Source organism: Mixophyes fleayi, chromosome 6 (assembly GCF_038048845.1).
Source record: "Mixophyes fleayi isolate aMixFle1 chromosome 6, aMixFle1.hap1, whole genome shotgun sequence".
NCBI classification, from domain to species: domain Eukaryota; kingdom Metazoa; phylum Chordata; class Amphibia; order Anura; family Limnodynastidae; genus Mixophyes; species Mixophyes fleayi.
Genome location: NC_134407.1, coordinates 176,746,939 through 176,772,870, shown reverse-complemented (window position 1 = coordinate 176,772,870; position 25,932 = coordinate 176,746,939). Strand labels below are relative to the sequence as shown.

Sequence of the window (25,932 nt, the reverse complement as noted above, 5' to 3'; positions counted from 1 at the left end):
GATAGAAAAATAAATATATCTGTGATTAAAAGAAATTTAAAAACGGTTATTTTCTACTTATTTGATGACACATACAGTGTCCTTGTGGATTAAGGCATATGCTAGAGTGGGGGCTATTAATTTAGTAGTGGGGTGAGGGTGGGGGCTATGTATCTGATGATGGGGATTTACTATAATAGTGGCGTCATGGTGGTGCCTATCAGGGGAGGGCTGGCAAATTTTAGCCTGGGGGGGCAAGACTCGACTCAGCAGCCTAATTGGAACATTGTAATGAAAAAAAAATGCAGGTGGCCCAGTGACCCAGCCCAAGGTAGCCCACTATGGGACCAGCCCGGGGGCAGCCCAGCTTGCCCCTGGTGCCTATTAATTTTAGGTGCCATGATGGGACTATTCATTTAATGCTGGGGTATTTGGGGGCTAGTAACTGAATGTGGAGCGAAGGAGAGCTCTTTATTAAAATTAATTATTTAATGTTGGGGCTGGTTGAGGGGGACATGTCTATTTATTCAATATGAATACTAAATGTAAATACTATTAATTTAATGGCGAGCCGGTAGGGTGTCAATAAGTCTATTTATTAAATATAAATACTATTAACATAATGTAAGGACTGGTTGGGGGGATAGGTCTATTTATTAAATGTTAGTACCATTGATTTACTGTCTGTGCTGGGTGCAAATAGGAAGGCCTAATTATTATTATATTAGGTGCTATTGATTTAATGTAGGGACTGATTGGGGGAGGGAGGCCTAGAGTGTTTACTCATTGCAATGTTTTTTTCCAAACAGACCCCCAACATTCCAGGAGCCAGACAAGCAGCAACTGCGCTTAAGCTACCAACAGCAGCAGGTAGTGAAAATTGCAAGAACAGGTAGGGCAGAGCAGGAGAGTCTGCCAAACTGTCCTGATTCTGCTGGGACAGTCCGCCTTTGTCTGGACTTTGCCCTAACTACAAGGTCAATGGTGAGACCTGTCCCACTTCACACTGCACTGTTCGTGAAGGGGAGCTGCATGCACCTGTAGTAGTGCATCCAGAATTGCATATGTATTTAAAGCAGATGGGAAGGGGTTGGAGAGTTGCCTAGAATTGTCTAATGATAGCCACTGCCCTGGCATGCTGATCATGCCCACTCTGGTGATGTGGAAACCACCCTCTAGAAATCCTGTGCTTGCCAGTGAACCCTATTGCTGTATGAGATATCTAGCCATTCAGAACATAAGAGCAGACACAATACACTTATTAATTATGAGAAAAATAATTATATATATATATATATATATATATATATATATATTTAATATATATATTTATATATTATTAATAATTATTACTGATCTTAGAACGGAAAAATTATTTTATGTATATATTAGGGGGCTAACTTAATGTATGATTATGTTAACAGGGCAATATCATTTCAATAATATAGTAAGAAGGCAATATTATTTCATAATTATATAATGGAGTAATACTATATGATTACTAATGGGGGCAATAATAATTTATTGATGGTGGGAGCTGCGCTTATTATTTTTGTGACATGGGCACCATTTATAGTGCACACATCTGGGACTACAAGTGGCAGCATGTACTTGGGCACAAAACATTGCGCAAATATTTATTGCAGGATATTGCAGCTCTATTAGACATCTTTACAAAGTTCATCCTTAAAGCAGCAATCGCATGAAATGATTCTGTATGTGTTTTTTAACGAAAGCCCCCAATCTACAGACATGTCTGGAAGCAAAAGTCTTTGTGGCATGAGTCACCTTGTATAAGTGAGATCAATGCCTTTCAAAATCAAATCAATATTGCTTGTTCCAATTAAAATGATTCTTAATGGGAGTCACCGGAGCCCATAGAGCTATACTTCAAACATGAAAGGGAACAGGAACAAACCAGAGGTGAAGGTAATGCTCCAAAGCCTTTTTCTTCAGACATGTACGTATTGTTGATGGTTTTGATCACTGCACTGATTTGACTTGCTCTGACCATATAGGAGATCACTTTTCATTGAAATGTATGGGCTTTAATGTGTTTTAGATGGTAATAATAAAAAAATATTTACTTCACACGAGTGGCCATTGACCCTGTTTCTCTGGTGTTTGGTTGGTGTGTGGGTATTTTCCTGAATCAATCACAGATGGGATGATGGTTATGAGACCCCATATGTGTGGCTATTGAAGGAAAGAAGATTCCTATTTCATATAAACATGTTTTTTTGTGATTTGAAGTATGCATATATTACTTACATCAATTTAACCAAATTGCAGAAAATACTCCACTAATATTCTATAAAAAAAACTATACTAATGCGTGCCACTAGATAGTGTATGCAATTAATATAGACTATAAAAATGCATTTCATGCATTAAGAACATCTTTATTAATGTAATTTAATGTAAAATATATATATATATATATATATATATATATATTTTGATCAAAACTTGTATTAATGATTACACTGTTAAGTCTTGTTCTTATAATATTTATTTGGCATGTATTCTGATGTGACGTCCAATTGCACATATGGATGTCCGTATACTGCACTCTGATGTGCCTGTTTCAGTCTCCTGGACAAAACCATGTTACAATGCAAGGGGTGCAAATTATTTTTCTGTTTTGCACATAAGTTAAATACTGACTGTTTTTTCATGTAGCACACAAATATCAACTTTAAATTTCAGTGTACAAATAAGCTATCAAGTATTTGTGTGCTACATGAAAAAACAGTCAGTTTTTAACTTATGTGCAAAACACAAAACTAGTTTTCACCCCTTGCATTGTAACATGGTTTTGTCCAGGAGACTTAAATAAGAAACTTCTTAATTTAAGATTCTTAATGAATAAGGCCCCAGATGCATTCGGACTTGAATCAGGCCTTATATGCGCTCTCTTGCTGGTTTTATTTGGTTTATGTGTTTGTGTAAATCAATATGCTGGCTGTGGACCTTATGAGAGAAGCAATGGAATCATCTTTATATATTTTCAATTTGTGTTGTTATTGTATTCGAGTGATAGGAGCGCACATTAGGAGCGAATAGAATATACAAGATGTTAAGCTCAAAATCCTTTAAAATGCAAGAAAAAAAAGATTTTTGTAAATCTCTTTGGCCACTTGAAATGTTGGGATGTATGTGGAAGAGACAATGGTTGTTATGTTGAACCATGGATCAGTTTTTTTCTGTATTCCCATACAATTAAATATATGGACATCACCTATTGTCTTGCCGTGATGATACACCGCTTGATGTATGCAGAGTAACCAGCACAGCAAATAAGGATCATTGTGAAGAAAGTGCTGACGGTATATATGAGTGTTCAAGGTAAACGCAGGGCGGACGTAGATGTAGCATGTCCCACTGTCTTCCGTGATCCTTCCAATGCTCACACTTTCTTCATTGGTTTCAATGAGCCCTACATGCAATGAAGGGAAAGGACTGAGTGTATGAATCCTGACTGTGGCTAAACAAAGAAATCTGGCCTTGTCCAAAAGCAAGACAAAGAGGATGGGGAATAAGATTTTAAATGAATGTAGAAACCATTATGAGGACTGTAAGCAGAATGGATGAATTCTGGGATACATTAGATAATATAACAATAGCACTCCAGCTTAAACTGCTGTGCCAGCTGGCTAATTCCACAATAGGCTAGTTATATGGTCTGTTTAATGTTATTCTGCTTGTGTTAATATCTCAGGGGGAAATGTTTGTATTGTTCTGTTACAGTATGTGTGTATAATTCATTACCCTCTCACTTGCATTTGGCAGGTTAACCTTTGAAATGAATCTGGGTAGAACTTAATAGAACTGCTTTATAATAGCAAATCATTTATGTAAAAGGATCTGGACACTATGATGGAATCAGACTGGTATAGGTCATACTAACCAATGTATTTTCCTGCTTCTCTCTATAATACTGATTTAGTGCAAATTCTTTTTGGCTTAGAAAGAAAAAAAACAACAAACCGAAAATTCTCAGGGCGGTGTGGAAGTGATGTAAGCACTAAGTATTTAAATGCTTATTCCCTAGTGCAGTGGTTCCCAAAATGTGCGCTACGGCTCCCTGTGGTGCCTCAGCGATCTCACAGGGGTGCCTCAGCCAGGGCCAGTGGTAAGCAAGGCGGGGGACTACTTAATTGGTAATTATTTTGGCTTAGGGGTGCCTTGAAAAAATTATGGAGACCCTAAGGGTGCCTTGAACTGAAAAAGTTTGGAATCCACTGCCCTAGTGGATTAAAGCAGCTTGGCACAGAGTGATGAAGGGGGGAGGTGAGCAACATGGCACAGAGTGATGAACGCGTGAAAGCAGCATGGCACAGAGTGATGAAGGGGGGAGCAGCATGGCACAGAGTGATGAAGGGGGTGAGCAGCATGGCACAGAGTGATGAAGGGGGGAAAGCAGCATGGCACAGAGTGATGAAGGGGGTAAGCAGCATGGCACAGAGTGATGAAGGGGGGAGCAGCATGGCACAGAGTGATGAAGGGGGGAAAGCAGCATGGCACAGAGTGATGAAAGGGGTGAGCAGCATGGCACAGAGTGATGAAGGGGGTAAGCAGCATGGCACAGAGTGATGAAGGGGGGAGCAGCATGGCACAGAGTGATGAAGGGGGGAAAGCAGCATGGCACAGAGTGATGAAAGGGGTGAGCAGCATGGCACAGAGTGATGAAGGGGGTGAGCAGCATGGCACAGAGTGATGAAGGGGGGAAAGCAGCATGGCACAGAGTGATGAAGGGGGTAAGCAGCATGGCACAGAGTGATGAAGGGGGGAAAGCAGCATGGCACAGAGTGATGAAGGGGGTAAGCAGCATGGCACAGAGTGATGAAGGGGGGAGCAGCATGGCACAGAGTGATGAAGGGGCGGGTGAGCAGCATGGCACTGAGTGACGAAGGGGGGGAGGTGAGCAGAATGGCACAGAGTAATGAAGTGGGGGAAGCAGCATGGCACAGAGTGATAACGGGGGGGGGGGGCACAGCATGGCATAGAGTGATGAAGGGGGGAGCAGAATGGCACAGAGTAATGAAGTGGGGGAAGCAGCATGGCACACAGTGATAACGGGGGAAACAGAATGCCACAGAGTGATAAAGAGGGGTATCAGCATAGCACAGAGTGATGAAAGGGGCGGGTGAGGAGCATAGCACTGAGTGACGAAGGGGGGGGAGTGAGCAACATGGCACAGAGTAGTAAAGTGGGGGAAGCAGCATGGCACAGAGTGATGAAGGGGGGAGCAGAATGGCACAGAGTGATGAAGGGGGTGTGAGCAGCATGGCACAGAGTAATGAGGGGGGGAAAGCAGCATGGCACAGAGTGATTAAGGGGTTGTGAGCAGCATGGCATAGAGTAATGAAGTGGGGGAAGCAGCATGGCACAAAGTGATAACGGGGGGGGGCACAGCATGGCATAGAGTGATGAAGGGGGGAGCAGAATGGCACAGAGTGATGAAGGGGGGTAGCAGCATGGCACAGAGTGATGAAAGGAAGGGAGGAAAGCAGCATGGCACAGTGTGATGAAATGGGGTCGGGAAAATGGGGGAGCAAAAGCAACATGGCACAGTGTTATGAAGGGGGGCCTAGAGAAGGGGGGAGCAAAAGCAACATGGCACAGTGTGATGAAAGGGGGAGCAAAAGCAGCATGGCACAGTGTGATGAAGTGGGGCCAGGAAAAGGGGGAGCAAAAGTAACATGGCACAGTGTGATGAAGGAGGGGGAGCAAAAGCAGCATGGCACAGTGTGATGAATGGGGGCCAGGAGAAGGGGGGGGCAAAAGCAGCATGTGATGCACAGTGTGATATAGGGGAGCAAGGTGAAGGGGGGGCAGCACGGAGGGCCCAGTGTGATCATAAGGGGGCACATCATGATGATCATAAGGGGACACAAGGTGGTGATGATGAATGGGCACAATAATGTGTGTGTGATGGCACAGGGGGCTTGTGGCAATCTAATGTGTGTGATGGCACAGGGGGCTTGTGGCAATGTAGTCTGTGTGCATGTGTGATGGCACTGCGGTCTTTTGGCACTGCAATGTGTATGTGTGTGATGGCAGAGGGGGCTTGTGGAAACGTAGTGTGCTTATGGCAATGTCATGTGTGGTGTGTCTGTGTGAGGGCAGGGGGCTAGTGGCAATGTAGTGTGTGTGTGTGTGTGTGTGTGAGAGAGGTAGGTGGTGGCTAATTAATAGGTGCTCTTTTGTTTCTGGGGTGATGGTGGGGCAATTTAATTTATTAGTGGGGACTATTAATTTAAGATGGGCTGGTTTGGGGGCTATTAATTGAATGTGCTGGTGAGTTTGGGGAGAATGAGGTCTATTTATTAAATGTGAATATGAATTATTTCATGGCAACGATGGTTGCAGGAAATAAGCATATTTATTAAATGTAAATACTAAAAATTTATTGCTGGGGCTGTTTGGAGGAGGTTTATTTATTAATTTGGAATTCTATTATTTTAATGTTGGGGCTGGAGGAAGGCCTAATTATTAATTATGGGTGCTATTGATTTAATGCCAAGGCTGGTTGGCATTTTCTGTATGTACCCATTTTTTTTCCAAATAGAGCCCCCAACATTCCAGGATCCAGACAAGCCGCGACTAAAGAAATCAGCAGCCACCGGTGCTGAATGTGACCAGAACAGGTAGGAGAGAGCAGGAGAGTCTGTACAATATTCTAATTCTAGTGGGACAATACCAATTTTTGGTGACTGTTCTGCCTAATCTAAGGGGCAGACCAAGACTGTGTACTCTTTATATGTACACAATGCATTCTTTATATACTACACTATGGTGCTAGCTGTCCGTCATGTGCTTGCCACACACCCTGTAGTAGTTTGGTTACGCATCTCTAGTGGTTGGCTACACCCCATCTGGTGGGCCTCTACCACTGTATTCCCCCTGTGGGCCCTTCATGCCTCAGTCTGACACTGCTTGTAGGTTCCAATGACTTAAATTTGCATTGCAATCTATTTCGTACAACCTCTGATCAACCTCCATTTGGCCACACTCATGACAAATCGCTCATTAATCCAGTTGCTTGGTTGATGTGTGCAACTTTCGGCAGCACCATTATTAATTAGGACTATTTTTTTTAATGATGTTTTCCTAAAAATAACTGGTTTTGCCTGTTTTTCAGCCTGGACTAAACACTGCAGGGGCTTTTCTGAGCATTACTGTTGGGGTTAACCTCAGTTGATGGGAACTTTAGTTATTTCTCTCTTTGCAGACTTCTGATGAACAATCCACACATATTTACATGTGATGCAGAAATATACATGCTGGAGTCTGCCAGCTGTGACTGAGTGCATTCGCATGAAATGACTTCTGCCAAATATAGAGGTATCTGTGGTTTCTTTACAGTGGTTAGCCCTATTTCCACATCTCAAAACCAACAGGGCCTTAGCTGGGATTCTGGAATTCCCATAAAAATCCTATAGATGTCTCTGGGGTCCCATCAATGTGTAGAAGGGTAATCCAGACTTGAAAGTAAATGATTCCTTTGAAAGATGTGTAGTAATTAGTGTGTTATAGGGTGGAATGGAAAATCCTATTCTGCTTTATGGAGAAAAACTTCTGTCTCAGGAACAATTCTGTTTTTTTTTTAAGAACTTGATCCTATTAAGCCTGTAAAACAATTGATGACTGTCTTAATCGCATTATCGCTACAACAATGTGAGAAAAATACGATTTCATTTTTTTTAAGGTGACATAAACAAATCTACATATAGGGCAGCACAGTGGCTTAGTGGTTAGCACTTCTGCCTCACAGCACTGGGGTCATGAGTTCGATTCCCAACCATGGGCTTATCTGTGTGGAGTTTGTAAGTTCTCTTGTGTTTGCGTGGGTATCCTTCGGGTGCTCCGGTTTCCTCCCACACTCCAAAAACATACTAGTAGGTTAATTGGTTGCTATCAAATTGACCTTAGTGCCAGGGCCGGATTTACCAGTAGGCAACCTAGGCAATTGCCTAGGGCCCAGCGGTCCTTAGAGGGCCCTCCCAGGGCCGGCAGTGAGACCAACCTTTAAAAATGGGCCGCTACTTATGGGCCAGTGCTATGTGCTTGCCCCCCCTGGGCTAAAGTCTGCCAGCCAGCCCCTGAATAGGGCTATATGTTATGCTAAAAAACTATAGTGCTATGGATTTTTTCATGGAGGGGGCCCCAAACCAGTATCTTGCCTAGGGCCCCATGAGGTCTAAATCCGGCTCTGCTTAGTGCAGTGGTTCCCAAACTTTCTCAGCTCGAGGCACCCTTAGGGTCACCATAATTTTTCCAAGGCACCCCTAAGCAAAAATAATTACCGGTTAGTCACGTTTTTTAAGTAGTTGGGTCAAAATGACGTAAAATGTATTTAGACCCCTTCACCATCACATTGTGCCCCTTTATCATATCACTCTGTATCACCTTCGCCATCTCACACCCTGTGTCCCCCTCTTCGCCATCTCACACTCTGTGTCCCTCTTCATCAGCTCACACTCTGACCCCCCCTTCAGCGTCTCTCTCTGTCCCCCTCCTTCAGCGTCTCTCTCTGTCCCCCCCTTCAGCCTCTCTGAGTCCCCCTTCAGCCTCTCTTTGTCCCCCTTCAGCCTCTCTCTGTCCCCCTTCAGCGTCTCTCAGTGCCCCCCTTCAGCGTCTCTCAGTGCCCCCCTTCAGCGTCTCTCAGTGCCCCCCTTCAGCGTCTCTCAGTGCCCCCCTTCAGCGTCTCTCAGTGTCCCCCTTCAGCCTCTCTGTGCCCCCCTTCAGCCTCTCTGTGTCCCCCTTCAGCCTCTCTGTGTCCCCCTTCAGTCTCTCTCTGTGTCCCCCTTCAGTGTCTCTCTGTCCCCTTCAGCCTCTCTGTGTCCCCCTTCAGTGTCTCTCTGTCCCCTTCAGTGTCTCTCTGTCCCCTTCAGTGTCTCTGTGTCCCCCTTCAGTGTCTCTCTGTCCCCTTCAGCCTGTCTGTCTCCCTCTTCAGTGTCTCTCTGTCCCCTTCAGTGTCTCTCTGTCCCCTTCAGCCTCTCTGTGTCCCCCTTCAGCATCTCTCTGTCCCCTTCAGCGTCTCTCTATCCCCTTCAGTGTCTCTCTGTCCCCCTTCAGTGTCTCAGTGTCCCCTTCAGCCTGTCTGTGTCTCCCTTCAGTGCCTCTCTGTCCCCTTCAGCCTGTCTGTGTCTCCCTTCAGTGTCTCTCTATCCCCCTTCAGCCTGTCTGTGTCTCCCTTCAGTGTCTTTCTGTCCCCCTTCAGCCTGTCTCTCAGTGCCCTCCTTCACTTCCTTTACTTACCTTCTTCCCTGACATCTTCTCTGCTGCAGCTCCGGCGCTGGATGATGGGTAAGTTTTTTTTTCTTGTTTTTTTCTAGGGCGATCGCGGCACCCCTGTGACAGCGCCGCGGCACCCCAGGGAGCCGCGGCGCACAGTTTGGGAACCGCCACCTTAGTGTGTGTTTGTGTGTTAGGGAATTTAGACTGTAAGCTCCACTGGAGTTTTCTGTACAGCGCTGCGGAATTAGTGGCGCTATATAAATAGATGATGATGATATATAGTACGTCATTTCTGCTCCTACTCTAAAATATGCTCTTTATTACTACCTATATGTACAAAAAAGAAATATATGCATACGACTGGATGCAGATTTTCCACTTACGACTCCTTGCGCTTGGAGCGATAGAACAGGGGTGAGGCAGGCAAGTGTAGGCCAAGTACAACTGAATGTAGCCGAAGATATACCTCAGGTAGTCAGGTAGTTTATCTCTTGTGGATGCTGAAGGGCTGGTGCAACAATAAGCAAAGATGATGATGGCAATCAACAGCACTATCTAGCCACTTTCTTATTGGCTAATTGTGGACTCTAGCTATTGGTATTTAACTCATTACTGTGGCTGCTGCATGATTTGCATGATTTGCATTATCTAATTATGTTTCCATTCAAACTAAGGCAGGAAAGAAGATTGCCATTTGATTTTTAAAGGGAAAAACAACAGATGTTTGTATTTAATTACACACTTAGGGGGGTATTCAATTACAATTCGCGTCCGCGATCATGCACAGTTGCGCGTATAAAGCGTCATTACGTGGATTTCTGTGCGCACCCAATCCATGATGTTGTGGTACCGGGACCCTGCGTACTTGCGGCCGCAAATCGGAATTGAATATGCCCGTATATGGTAAATGTGGCTTTAGAATTTATTAATAACTGTCAAGACACCTTTAGCTATTGCTTATGACACTTCATTATTTTATATTATTGTGTACAAATAGGATAATATGGAAGTCGCCTTTACTACTAACACTGTCAAGCCACATTGCCATGCTTTTTTTATGCATACATCATACTTGCCAACTCTCCCTGAATGTCAGGGAGACTCCCTGAAATAAGGGTGATCTCCCTCACTCCCTGAAGAGACTGGCATTCTCCCTGATGCTGAACCAGTACAAGACATGGTTGGCTTCGCCATCTGTGGCATGATGACACTGTTCAGAAATGGTGTCCTATGTCCATGTATTGATGCCTATGGAGGTGGCCATTTTCATGGAGACCAAGATTTAATCAAAGACTGACAGGTAAGACAACATGACTTCAGTAATGGAGACAGAAATGTAAAAGACGATTCAGTCTCTAGAGATTCATTAGCTGCTTTTCTTTAACGCATAGTTGCCTACTCTCCCAGAATGTCCGGGAGACTCCCGCATTTCTGGGAGACCTCCCGGTTCTCGCCCCCGCAATAGATAAGTGGCAGGGGTGATGCTAAATGACGTAAATATTGTGTCATCTTAGCTCAGCCCTCTGCTGTAATTAGCCAAAATTGTGACAATCGTTTAGGGGGCAGTGCCATGTGATTCATCAAGCCCCGCCCCCACATTCCCCGGGATCTCCCTGAAGCCAGCGCGGAAAACATACTGGTAGGTTAATTGGCTGCTAACAGATTGACCCTAGTCTGTGTGTCTGTCTCTGTCTGTGTCTAGTCTGTGTGTGTGTCTCTGTCTGTCTGTGAGGGAATTTAGACTGTAAGCCCCCAATGGGGCAGGGACTGATGTGAATGAGTTCACTATATAGTGCTGTGGATTTAGTGGCGCTATATAAATAAATGGTAATAATAATAATAAAGTATGGCATACATACACCTGGCACCAGAGCCGTAACTTAGAATTCTAGCGCCTGGGGCGAGAAAGACAAATACCGCCCCCCTAGCCCTCAAGTTTAACCAAATGAACCTAAAATATTCCTAAATTGCGTTGCGCCCTCCTTCACGGTTGCGCCCTGGGCGGTCGCCCCTGTCGCACAGCCCTAGTTACGGCCCTGCCTGGCACAAATACTAGTGATGTATGGATGGACGCATTTTGAAATGCGTTTGATTGAACATATCAAGTAAATGGGCTTTTGTAAATGTGTCTTTTCCTGCCTATAGTCGGGTACAAATGCATCCAACGCTACAAGAGACCCCGATGTCTACCACAACGTGAGGTCTATGATGATTATTTAAGGTCTCCAGAGCACAGGTATTTAAATTAAGTTGCAGTTTACTCAGAGTTAGGCAGAACATATCTCTGTAGCTGTTGTGGAAATGAAAAAACCCAACCTATTGTTGGACTACAATTTCCAGCATATCCTGACAGCCAAAGCCTTGCCAGGCATGTTGGAATTGTTACTTCGACAAAAAGAATCTGTACAGCCTCAGCTGGTCTGATGCTGATAAATGTAGGCAACAATTTAAAAGTATTTAATTTTCATGTGTATATATGTTTGCCTTTCCCGCACGTAAGAGGTTAAATGGAGGGGCAGCAGCACTGCAGCAGCCAGCAGCACACTTCCCGCTCCCTCTGCTCTGCCAAGGGGCACATGATGCAACAAGCTGTACTCAGAACAGGGTTTTGCACAACCGACCGACACACCTCCGCATTCTTATTGGCTGCATGCTCCCGGGGACTGCCTCTCATTGGTCAGTTCCTGATCCCATCCCCCTCCACATGGCAGTCAGTGTCAGACAGCTTCCCTGTAATGTAGAGGAGGTGCAGCTCCCTCCTTATCCTGTGCCACCCCGCCCCTCTTCCTCCCTTTTATTCTCACTCTACTCTTTTCCTTCTCTCTCCTTGTGCATCAGGAAGTAGTTATAGACACAGCGGCATTTACCGATCCTGATTTATTAATTGCCATAAAATACTTTTTTTTTTGTGTGCACTTTATGTCATTCATTGGATTGTTTGTGGACTGTTGCTACTGGGTGTAGCGGAGGTTATATTGTCCAAATAGGAAACTTCAATTGCCCTGTGTCTGGTATAGTCTTTTTTTCATATATTTGGTAACAGTTTTGTGAACGGCGTAGATGGAGCACCGGTGACTGGCATGAGCACAATAAAGCGCCTGCTCATTCCAGATGTGCATGTCCGCAGCGCAGCAGATCTTGCCCTGGTGTAGCAGGATAGCATTAGGACTTCCAGCCTTTCTGATCCCCCAACATTGCACAGGACAGGAAATCTGCATTTTGGGCTGGTATCTCGCCTTGCTGCTAGCTGTCAGGCTGTGGCTGCAGATGTGGGCACAGCAGGATCCCAGGACCCCCCTCTAAGGCCAAAGCTGATCGCTGAGATAAATGACAGGAGATTGTCCCGTTCTTCCTGTTGCCGGCCTGATGTTTACATTGTCTGCCCACCTCAACCGTGTGCTTGTCAGAGCCTCCGTTGAACAGCTGCAAAACTACACTATACTGGATCTCTCATCAGACCAAGCATTTGGATTATAATGTACCTTATTTAGAACAGCCTACAAACCTATTTGCTATTCCATCTGCCCTGGGATATTTATTTGCATGATTGACTGCTAGTCCAATTATTTTTCCACAGGGGTCAGGATTTCTATCTCCCTTTTGTTTAGTTTATTTCGTGTCCTTTCCGCCCTTATTTTCTCTGCACCACATGATCTGATTGCTCCAGAACCCTTCATATTATTATTATTTTTTTTCAGTTAGGGCTGAAGATTTTCAGATGTGATCTACCTAAGCTAGAGGACAGGGTGGGGAGAAAGCTGGGGGGCCCTTCTGAATGCCTTTACAGGGTTTCTGGTGGTGGGTTTGCTGCAGGCATGGGTTCACCCTCCTGGGCAGAGAATATGGGGAGAAGGAGGAAGAGGAAGAATCATTTGAGATGAAGAGTTCTGATATCCAGATGAACAGCAGAAACGTAAGTCCCCAGTACATTTGTGTATGACATACTATTATAAAAACATAACACATTAAAAAAATATTATCTGTTCATTAAGATAAATAATCCCATGTGAAGTGTTCAACATTATTATTATGATTTAATGAAGAAAATAATTTACATTCATGATCAAATGTTGCAATTAACTTTCAGTGCAAAAGCTTGGTTTTACAAATTAAAGTAACTGAATTCTTTGTATAAATTATGCATTCAAGTAATAGCCACTGGTCTATAATTAATGATTTAACAGTACATATGTGTGCATATTTCCAGCTTTGTTTCCATATTTAAAGCTGCAGAACCACCTAGGAAATAGTTTTTCTAAAAAGGCCTCTCCCCCTAGCTGGAGCCCTGGGGGCTGCTGCATGGGGCCAATTTTCTGGGGTTCTTCCGGTTCTGTAATTATCTTCACTTTTTTTTTCCCATATTTAAATGGCAGAGGAGGGGGGTATTTGAGCAGCTGTCTCTTGATTGGTCCTCCCTCTTGCTTACCCCCCCCCCCCCCCCCCTGCCTTCCTGCCTCTGGTTTTTGGCTGCGGCTGTGAGATGAGCAGAGGAGCCCCAGGGACCCCCAGGGCTCTGACTTTGGCTGCTGGGAGGGGCCCTTTAGGAAAAATGTTTCCTAGGTGGTAACGCAGCTTTTGTGATATCTATGTGTAACCACAATGCATTAATTATGAACTATATATATTTACAGCAACTGAGTTCCACCTGTAGTGTGAATTACTTAATGCAAAGTATATGTTGGTTAAGCAAGAGTTGCTATGGTAACTGGGCTGGGAATTCTGCCAAGTTGAGTCTTGCTACATTTTACAATTTTGTTACTTTGCCCTGGGCAATCCTTCATTATAGCAATATAATAAAGGCAACGATGTCCCAGGCATCATGGCATGGTAAAAGTATTCCTACTTGGGCTGCTCAGATTGTCTACATTCTTTAATGTTTGCATTATTGCACAACAGTACAGTGATTTCTAATTTGGCTTGTAAAACAAATGTGTATAATGGAGATTTGACCTTTTCTGTGTATGAATCTTGTTGTGTGCGGGGGTTGCTTCATTGCTGCAGGTCTTTGTGACAAATGGCCATCAGAACAGAGTGTGGGTTAGTGCGGTTACCATAATCTTGTCCATGACTTTCTTGGGATCTAGAGGTGACTAAAGGAGAATCGGACATGACTTTTGTGTTTCTGGAGAATTTATCAGACATGCAAATCTAGATTACTCTATAGTTTGACAGAATCCGTACATGTATGTATAGATGTACGAGGAGGAGGTGTGATACCCGGCCGTCTTGTTGCCAAAAGAAACAAACGTTGCACTCTATGCTACCGCAACAGTTTGTAGTCATTTTATTGGATATTTAACTGATCTCCAGAAGACATTTGAGCTGTTTACCTTTATACTGTTTACCTTTATCTTTTTGTTCATTGTTCTGTATGGTTTCACCCTGTATTGTCTACTGTTAGTACTGTGTGCGGCGCTGCGGATACCTTGTGGCGCCTAACAAATAAATGATAATAATAATAATATACAGATCAGGAACCTAATTGTCAAACAAATCTGATCATTTGTTTTACTATGGCGGCCAAGCAAATCTTACAACAAATTTTTCGTTCCATTTTAAAGTTGATAGACTAGTCACTTCATGGCTGTATTACAAAGTGTTTGCATCATAGGATATCACTGATAAAGGCACACTGAATTATTAGCTATGCACCCAGACACACATCACACAATCCAGCAGTCCCCTTTACATTTGTGAGTCAATGTTCAGAGGCACCGGCCATGTTACAGTAACACATAGAAAATAAATACACTTAAAGTCATTTTCTACTCTGTGCAGTGGATTTTGCTAGGCTATGTAATACACCCAAAGGATGAGTGCATAGTTTGCATTGTCCCTAATGTTCAAGGACAGTCCCAGGACTCAAGGATTTGTCCCTGGATATTTTCTGTTTATACCCCCTGCCCTCTTGACAATATTTCTGAAAGGTTCTTAGAAAACTCATTTCGCCTGCAGGTAATCAACCGGCTTAATGTGCAGGTCTAACACCTGCTGTTACATTATATAGGTAGGAACTGACTTCAAACTGCCTAAAGCCAGTCTAAGTACTTATAGATAAAGAGTCAGTCCCCTGTGTGGTGTCTGCAGCTATCCTCACACTGTACTGTCAGAATGCCTTGCTTTATTTATTTATTTTTATTTTATGGCCAGTGTCGAAAGTCGGGGACATTATCAGTATTCTCTCACACACTCGGATAGCAGAGAAAATTTCTGAAAAAACGAGCACTGTACTGGAGTACTGCAGAGCTGGATTTGGGAATTTGCTATTCAGTGCAAGCCTTCAATGTCTAGTTTCACAGTGGATGATCAGCACCTGGTTTCACACACTAGCAACAAAGCCCCTCAGTATCTGACCAGCAAAGGAACTCTCAATAACTAGACCCATATGTTGCAGTTGTTTGTTGGCCTTTGCACGTCTAAGCAGGCCCTCGCCTCATAAGCAGCACATATACACGTAAACAGATACATGTTACAATAGGTGGAAGTAGAATGATGTACTTTGAGTATTTCTTGTTACTATCCAGAATCCTTTATGTAGGCTCACTGTACAGCTGCTCAGACCTGCATACTCATCCAGCTGTATCTCCTATCTAAATGGTAATGCTGCTTTTTACACCCAAAAATGATTCTGTAACTGTACTGTTAGTTTCATTTTTTATTCTTATAAGTTATATTGTTTTTTCACTCAAAGTGCTCTCTCATTATATGTGCTGTCACCAACAGATCATAATGAATCTCAAACAAATTCATCATACTTGTATTGGTTCTTTAAAGTGCACCTGACATTTTACACGCAGGGCTGCTTAGCGAACTAAACTAATATTCATGACAATGTAGCCTATCACTAGCTGAGACAGCCATTTTGTGGTCTGTACTAGTATTCAGAAGAAGAGTTGTCTACGTTTGTGCAAGTCACATCCTTGTGGTTAGTCTAGAATAAAAAGCTTTATCCCACAGACCTTAAGAGAGGACTATTAAACAGCACCCTAGGAATTCTGGGTATAGACATGCAAATATTTCCCTTATTGCTCCATTGACCAATCATACATCTAGAACCACTGGCTTTCTAGCGTGGATGCAACCAGAAATTTGAAGCCGTAAATCCAACTTGCAGACGCCGAGTTTTAATCTTTTTAGATTTTATCAGTGCAAGTTTGGATAAATGGTTTTTGCAATGTATGACTTGTAAGGTAATGAAACAATGCACCCATTGCAGACCAGAAGAGCTGCAAGCACAACCAACCCTGGGCCATTTATCTTTGGCAAACCATTTTTTAATTGAAACAGCAAAAGAAATCTGCCCTGTGTAAAAGACCCTATCCCAAAAACAGACACACCCCTTACATTGTATGCAGACCATGCAGTCACTAGAAGCAAGCCCACCTCTCATAATACAAAATAAAACACTCAGGAAGAGCATGAAAATCATGAGTAGATACACAGTATAGAAAAGACAGGCAGGATAGTGCTTTGAACGGTTCGGGTCAAGGTTCAGATGGATGAAATGCTGGGTAGTATTTTTTTGTTTTTTAAAGTTTTTGTAATGATGCGAGTGTACAGGTCACTCCACCCCACCTGACACCTGCCTCCTCTATATTGGGTAGATTGTTTCCAGGAGGCCACTAGGAGAGTCCTAGCTTCTCTCAGTATGGGCAGCCAGTATTCCAACTTGACGGTGAGGTCCAATCCGGAAATTTATAGCAAAATTCTGTAGCAACTAGGTGAACTAATGTACCCTTCACAGGGCAGCATCCAGAGATAGTCTGAGGGAAGATTTCCGATAGTCAGGGGTGAGTAAGAACCTGAATAAGATTGTATAGACTCTTCTTGAGTTGTAGCACAGAAAGACGTCCTACTCGCATGGCTCCAGAGCTTTCTCTAAGGGTTGTCAGTCAAAGATAATTGAAGATCACATTCCCAATTGAACATATATGGCTGTCTCATATTTTTCATGGACATAGATATGTCTGCTGGATCACAACCTATGATACAGAGGTAGGAGAGCAGTGGAAAATCTACAAATCGCTGCCTAAATAAATAAACCACTTTGACAGGATCATCTTATTCAAAAGATTGACTTTTTAAAAGAACAAACAAATTTTAAATGAACATTTTAATAGTCAAATAGCAACACACACAATTCTCAAAGACAGATATATAATAAGCACATATAATCAATGGGATGAAAAATGTTATAAGATCTATAGTGTCAATGCATCAGAACAGTCACTTTTATACTCCGAATCACTTAGGAACCCATTCGTCTCTATGGAGAACAAAGCAAAAAAAGGAGCAACTTTGCACTTTGGCAAAACCATGTTTGATTGGAGGGGGAGGCAAATTGAATGTGATGGCAGATTTATAGTCGGCATGCCCTAGATCAACTTGAAATTTCAGTGTAAAAATAAAGCTATCAAGTATTTGTGTGCTACAGGAAAAAGCATCCAGTATTTCCCTTAAATGCAAAATAATAAACTAATTTGCACCTCTTGCATTGTAACACGGTATTGTCCAGGATCAAACTTACTCCTTTTATTGCCTTGCTCTCCTTAATGACTCAGGCCCTATATGTCTTTCTGGCTTATGGCTCTAAGGGGCCTATTTATAAAGCAATGCAATGTCCCCAAAGGACACTTACCGTGATTAAGCCGCAATTTGAAGGATTCTTCAACTTTTTGATTGTTGCATCACAGTAGATAGTGTGGATATCTGCTGCTTTGCATTCTATTTCGTTTTCTGAGCAGTCCTTATATAATAGTATGGGGACTGCTCCCTAGCGCAATCTAACAAGTTCCGAAAATGAGTTATTTTTGGATACTTGGTGTACATCTTCGTAATTCAAATCTTCTCTTGACTTCTCAGTTATGTCCAGCTCTGCTCCGAAGAACTGAGCTGGACAGCGTATGTGGGGAGGGATCATGGGATCCCTCCCTGTCACAAACTAGTCTGCTGTGCTGTCCCATCTCACTGACTACTGGAGGGTTCCTGTTTGCAGGCCCAAGTATTTCGATCGACGCATGGGCACTGGCATTGTAAGGAGGAACAAAGAAGGGATGAAGAAATCCGGACACGAGCGCATTACAAAGACGCCGTGGTAAGTGCTTTTTTTTTTTCCACAGAAACATAAGTTTATCGAAACTGCTGTTCCTGTGTTGTTTTTTTTTCATAAATATGAGAAATAGTTCAATCCTTATCAATGCGATAAAGATTGAAAACTATTTATCATTTTATGCGGTTGTTGGTGAATCTGCCCCTTAGTAACAAATATAATCTTTAGGGGTAAATAACCCTCCAGTCTTGTTAATACTGGGTTCCAGCCTTTAAACAATTGTTACTTTCCTAAGAAAAGTGGTGGCCAGCATAAACCATATGTTATTTTCAAATTGTACAGTCTCCTTCAGGTTTATGTGGTGGTTCCAAATCAAAACCGCTATCTACAGCTTCAAGCCACCAATAAAGTACACTTGACACCCCTTATAGGTCAGATGAGATCCTAATTTCACTTGAATGGTTTGTTTAGAGGACAAATATAGTCATGAAGTAGGAGGAAGGAGACACAGAACCACTCGACAAAAAGTCCAATGGAATGTAGGAAAGTGCTTAAATGAAGTGGGAAGATTGACTAGAATCTGAGCTGTACAATTTTTGAATAGCTTTAATGTGAAACTAAGCCACAAAAACATGAAAACACCTACTATAATAATATGTGAAGGTGAAGAAGTTTAACATGAGCTCTTTTACTGACTTGGGGGCACATTTAACAAATGACGGTATTGCACTATCGTGCACTTACCGTGAAAATAGGTGAAGGAAGTCTGCAATTGATATTTATGACAGCTCCGTTCGACTGTTCAATCTTCAAAACCACTAATTTTCGCTGCAGTTCGTTTTTTCTAACAGTCACCATTCAACAGAATGGTGACTGCTCCTGGCCGCAATCTAACAAGTCCCGAAAAAACATTTTTTTCGGGAACTTGTCATGTTAATGTACGCCAGCTGAAGCTGGCGTACATGAGGAAATCTAATGCTGTCAGCTCTGCTCCGCAGAGCAGAGCTGGACAGCGCATGTGTGGAGGGATCACATGATCCCTCCCTGTCACTCACAGCTCTCTCTCTGCAACAATAGTTGCAGAGACAGAGAGGGGATCTGTGTGCGCATGTCCAGTTCTTGGAACTGGATATGCGCACTTGAAGAGTGAGGAGAAGACCTGAAGACAGCGCTTCCGAAGAGGGGGGTAAGTATGTTTTTTTTTATCAGTTTTTCGGAACTGCTGTTTCTCTGCACGGCTGTACATAAATGTGAGAAGTAGTTCAATCCTTATCATTGCGATAAGGATTGAAAACTACTTTTCACTTTATGTGAATAATGATAAATGTGCCCCTTGGAGCTCTTATGATAATACTCTCAAAATGAACAGTACTATGATGTATATACTGAATTAAAAAAGGTCTCAGTAGTAATCAAAGTAAAAATTACATGTATTGATTGTTCCAACTTGGTGACTAGGGATGTAAGGTGGTCTTTCACAGAACTATGGCATGTTTGCCAACAGAACTCCCATTCAGAGGTAGAAGACGATACAATTCCCCTGCCCTCTGCTATAGATATACTTGAGTTACTCAAACCAGTTTGAAATTTGATAACATTTGACTGGTTTAAGTGCTGCAAACTTGTTGGACCAATTCGATTCGGGTTTTAATATGTGGTTCAAGTTCTCAGCTTATAGTTATTGCTGTCACGCACTTATGTTATACTTCTAAGGCTCAACTACAAATTGTTGTTATATTTTTTTCAAATTACTGCCCATCATATTGGGTATTGGGAGTGTTCCTGGATTTGCATAAACAGCTCAATGATACATTTAATAACAATATAACTTTAATACTCTTCACAATATATCGGCTTTAAAAATATTCTTGTCCCTCTTTCCCTCCTGTCTACCCAAAATATCATCTTATTACATAGTTTAGGGTTATACAATTAGGACAACCCTTGTCCTCACTTAATTATAGTTTTATGTATAATAGTTAACAAAATTTTAGAAGTAATTTGCAGGGTCACTCTGAGCAGCTGTATCTGAGCACATCATGTTTGCTACTGTTTAGATGAACCTTGGGGTACGGCATCATCATCAACATTTATTTATAGAGCGCCAGCAAATTCCGTAGCGCTTTACAATTGGGAACAAACATTAATAAGACAATACTGGGTAATACCTACAGACAGAGAGGTAAGAGAACCCTGCTCGCATGCTTACGGCAATCCCCATTATGTCACCGTCACTGGGGTACTATTTATATTTTGCATTTTAATATGCCGCTTTAATAACTTAATTTATAAAGCTCAGATTAATACTGGATGAGAATTACATTTTATACACAGAATAAGAGACATTATACTTTTACAGTTGGCAAATAGTGATAGAGACATTTTTAGGGACATACCTTTTTAGGGAAAATGTTTAAAACTTGGATTTGTCCCTAGGAATTAGGGACCGTGGGCGACTATTTAGTTTATTCCTGCAATTTTGGTTTTATTTATAGCACACATTTAAAACGTTTCTGGGATGAAAACACATACTTACATTTTTAATGTTTAAAAAGAATAGGCTAATGTATGTATATTTTCAATTATTGTATGTATACGTGGTTTTGTGGGAGCTGCCGTAATTTGAAATATAGCTGTCACGGGCACTAGGAGTTTATACCCGAGTTTCACCTGATGTTATAACTGACAGAGGGGCAGTGTTGACCACGGACCTCAGGGCAGTTAGGTGAATGATTGGAATGATGATAACAGCAGGAAAGTAGAAAATGTCTTATGAAGTCAATGACTTGCAGCTGTTGATGGTGAAAGGTCAGCGACTTGGAACTGTAGAGAAGAAGCGATATAGCTTCAGATGAGATGAGAGGACGTGTGTAGGTGAAGGTAGCTCGTGGAGGAGTCAGTGGTCTGCGTACAGCAAGTTGTACCACTGTAGTGATGAGGAGGTTGTCCTGGTGCAGGTAGGTAGTAGGGTAGTCGGTGGTCTGCGTATAGCAAGTTGTACCACCGCTGTGATGGGAAGAGTTGTACTGGTGCAGGTAGGTAGCGGGGTAGTCGGTGGTCTGCGTATAGCAAGTTGTACCACCGCTGTGATGAGGAATGTCCAGGTGTAGGTAGGTAGCAGGAGAGTCAGTGGTCTGCGTATTGCAAGTTGTACCACTGCTGTGATAGGAGGACTTGTCCAGGTGCTGGTAGGTAGCAGGGAAGTCAGTGGTCTGCGTGTAGCAAGTTGTACCACTGCTGTGAGGAGAAATGAGGACTTGTCCAGGTGCAGGAGAGTGGTGTGGAAACAGCAAACTGTAGCTGTGTGGAAACAGCGCGAGTAGAAAGGAGTTTTGTACAACACAAGTAGGTAAGTACAATGAATAGTCTGTCAATATAGTAGCTGGCTCTGCAGCGTGGAGAAGCGGGTCAGCGCGGATATGCAAGTAACAACAAAGTCAATATGATGAGAGCATATCGCAGCTGAGTAAGAAGCTTGTCCGGGTAAACTGGCAATGTAGCATAGACAGTCTATCATAGGTAACTGTACCTTAGTGCGGTAGTCACATATAGTTCAATAGGTATGCAAGTAAACAATAATAGTCAATAGTGGTTATGCATACCAAGTCGAGCAGGAATCAGCTGGGAAGCTGAAGAAGCGATCAGCTGAGTAGACACGCTGTAGCGGGTATGGGAACCGCCGGTGAGTAGAGCAGGGAACAGCTTGGAAACTGTAGACGATCAGCTGAGTAGACACGCTGTAGCGGGTATGGGAACCGCCGTTGAGTAGAGCAGGGAACAGCTTGGAAACTGTAGACGATCAGCTGAGTAGACACGCTGTAGCGGGTATGGGAACCGCCGTTGAGTAGAGCAGGGAACAGCTTGGAAACTGTAGACAATCAGCTGAGTAGACACGCTGTAGCAGGTATGGGAACCGCCGGTGAGTAGAGCAGGGAACAGCTTGGAAACTGTAGACGATCAGCTGAGTAGACACGCTGTAGCGGGTATGGGAACCGCCGTTGAGTAGAGCAGGGAACAGCTTGGAAACTGTAGACGATCAGCTGAGTAGACACGCTGTAGCGGGTATGGGAACCGCCGGTGAGTAGAGCAGGAAGCAGCTTGGAAACTGTAGACGATCAGCTGAGTAGACACGCTGTAGCGGGTATGGGAACCGCCGGTGAGTAGAGCAGGAAGCAGCTTGGAAACTGCAGACACGAGTAGCTCACAGGAACACCTATAGAGAATCACTGGGAATGAGACTCCAAGATCAGGCAACTACCTAAGGCTGCAGGTGCCTTAAGTAGGGAGGGGTGATTGATCCATCAATCACATTAGTGGTCAGGTGTAGTTGTTAAAGGGACCTGCGCATGCGCAGTGCGACAGGATGGCGAACGGCCGCGGTTCAACACAGGTGTAAGCGGGAAAGAAGGAGAACCACGTACCAGAGTGGAGGCACTCACACTCCCTTGAGTGACAATAGCAAGCTCTAAAGCATAAAACAACATGCTAGGTATTTCTTTGAAAAAGCTTGTATTACCTGCATATACTAACAAAGACACACACACGTACGTGTGAAATGCAAAGCTCTATGATCCGGTTATTCAGCTTTTTCTACCTAACCTGTCAGGTCCATGCGATTTGACCATTTACGTGAAGGAGCAGCACCAAAAAATGTGATGTGTGTGATCTACAACTTTCCACTTTTCTGCAACAACTTCTCTCCCTAATTTCTACAATATCCTGTCATGAATTGGCAGTACAACGTATTAAACAAAACCTAGCGACAGGCCTAGTTCAAGTGGCTCAATCTACCCTCTCTGTCGGCATCAACCACAATCATAGCCGTAGTGCACTAAAGAAAGTGATGCCTTCAAATACTGTCCCGCAAAGTCGAACGTGCCAAAAGTCTCATACTTCTCATGACTTCCTTAAACTCCTATCGAAATGCTCTGGACACAGCCAAACAAATATACTTCCAATCTCTCATCTCTGGTCGGGCTTTTAACCCCAAGGGGTAAATTTATCAAGCTGCGGGTTTGAAAAAGTGGAGATGTTTACTATAGCAACCAATCAGTTTCTAGTTAACATTTGTTTAGGACATTCTACAAAATGACAGTTAGAATCTGATTGGTTGCTGTAGGTAACATCTTCACTTTTTCCAATCCGCAGCTTGATAAATTTACTCCCAAGTGTCTCTTTAATACATTTAAATGTGACTCATACCCCACCACACTACCCACACCAACCCCTCCAATTACTATCACTGCCTAAGATCTTGCTTCCTACTTCAAGGACAAGATCCAACATGAAATGATATCCTCTTCCCTAGGCAACAACCAACTCAAGTCCTTCCCTGCAGACTCTGTGGGATCAAATAAAAAAATGTGCCAATCTACTCTCCACCCAGTCTACTTCTTGTCCACTTGACCCTATCCCCTCACAAATCAGTCGATTGCTGTCTCATGTACCATGCTAGCCTTAACTAACTTCTATAATCTCTCTCCACTGGTATCTTTCCTTCCTTATTCAGCATACAGTTATTACTCCAATTATAAACATAAACTAATTCTGACCCAAACTCTCTCTCTCTTATTGTCCCAGATTATTGTCCCAGGCTTCTCCAAGCTTCTTGAGATGCTTGCCTACACTCAGTGACATGCCTCCTTTCTTCACACAACCTATTAGACCCCCTTCACTCAGGCTTTGGTTGAAAACACTCCATAGAAATTGCACCGACGAAGGTGGTTAATGATTTGATAAATGCTAAAATCTAAAGGTCACTACTTGCTTCTAATTTTTTCTGGACCTCTATGATGCACTTAACACTATTATTGACCACTCACTTCTCAAACACTACATTCCATAGTCCTTTCTGGTTCTCATCCTACATATCAAATGCTCTTTTAGTGTTAGTTTCTCTGGATCCACCTTCTCTCAGCTTCCTGTATAAATTGGACTACCACATGGATCGGCCCTACGCCCTCTCTTCTTCTTTATCTATACCACTTCCATGGCTGTGGACGGTGAGCTCAGCAGCCGTCGCACATCATTACACAATGTGCCTGACATCAGTGGCACTCCCCCAGAGCCTGGCGCCCTAGGCAACTGCTTAAAGCTGCGTAATAGTAGCGCTGGGCCTGCCTGCATTTCTGAATGTCTTTCTGCCATTTAATCTTGGATGTCCATTCACCTCAATCTGTCAAAAACAGAGCTAATAATTTTCCCATTAGTCAACAGAAACTACTTAACATCTCTATTTTTGTTGACAACACAACAAAAAACCTACCCCTCAAGCTGGCTGCCTAGACTCAGAACTGTTCTTTGTTCCCCACATTTGATCTGTATCCAAATCCTGTTACATACATATTATAATCATTTCCAGAATATGCACATATTTCACACAAGACACTACAAAAACTTTAAGTCATGTGCTCATATCCTACAATTACTATACAAATCATTACTGGTCTTCCCCTAATCAGAATTTCACGCTTACAATCTATTATAAATGCAGTGACTAGACTCATTTTCCTCCTAAAACGTTCTTATACTGCTGCTCTGCTCTCGGTCCCCTGTCTGTAGTTTACCAAATCCAATATAAAATACTTCTACTAACATACAAAGTCATTAGCAAAAATGCATCTCTTCCATTGGCTCAAAATATTTCCCAACTCAACCCCTTTGCTCTGCCCAAGCTCTGCGCCTCTTATCCGTACTCATTACTTGTTCCCATTACCAGTTACGGGATGCACCCAGTGTATGGAATTCCCTCCTTACAACAAGACTGTCCTTTAGCTTCCATACCTTAGACCTTTTTAGGCAAGACTATCATATTCCTGTATCATTTTCTTAACTTCCCTAGCTTATTCTACCTGATTACCACCCCACTACACAGTTTATAGAAAACTAACATTTAATTGCTTTCTATACTCAACAGCGTTATAATCCCAAACTAACATTGCTATGTGATTGGATTATGCAGCCCCACTGATGATTGGGTTAATCTTTTACAGGGTGCTAGGTGAGAGATTGGGTACATAATAAGGGGAAGATTTGAAAGAGGGGGAAATAAATTACAGGTCCGGGGGATGAAATCTAGGTTAAGGAGAAAATAAACTACAGGGGGTTAATTATTGGAGAGAGAGGGAAGGATAAATTACAGGGGAGTTGGAGGTAATGGAATTACTGGAGATCATCATCATCACCATTTATTTATATAGCGCCACTAATTCTGCAGCGCTGTACAGAGAACTCACTCACATCAGTCCCTGCCCCATTGGGGCTTACAGTCTAAATTCCCTAAGACACACACACGAGACACACAGATAGACAGAGACACAGAAACAGACGCACACACACAGACTAGGGTCAATTTGTTAGCACCCATACCAGTATGGTTTTTTTTTTGGATTGTGGGAGGAAACCGGAGTACCCGGAGGAAACCCACGCAAACACGGGGAGAACATACAAACTCCACACAGATAAGGCCCTGGTCGGGAATTGAACTCATGACCCCAGTGCTGTAAGGCAGAAGTGCTGACCACTACGCCACCGTGCTGCCCACGGTGACGTAGTGGTCAGCTGAGAGAGGGAAATATGAATTAGAGTGAAGGCTGTAGGGGGACAAATTAATTACAGGGGAAGAGGAAGGTGGTGGGGGAGAAATAAATAACTGGTGA

At 43.0% G+C, this 25,932-nt stretch overlaps 1 protein-coding gene across 2 annotated transcripts in view; it reads left to right on the top strand.

Moving 5' to 3' along the window:
- The first annotated feature begins 11,997 nt into the window (after positions 1-11,997).
- PLEKHH3 (pleckstrin homology, MyTH4 and FERM domain containing H3) overlaps positions 11,998-25,932 on the top strand; it is a 60,281-nt gene continuing 46,346 nt past the window's right edge. Inside the window, exon 1 of one of the 2 annotated variants that reach the window (XM_075177390.1) lies at positions 11,998-13,138. In XM_075177390.1, coding sequence (XP_075033491.1) covers positions 13,001-13,138 — 138 coding nt within the window. In that variant the 5' untranslated portion in view covers positions 11,998-13,000. The remainder of the gene's footprint in view (positions 13,139-25,932) is intronic. The other variant, XM_075177388.1, reaches the window with a different exon arrangement.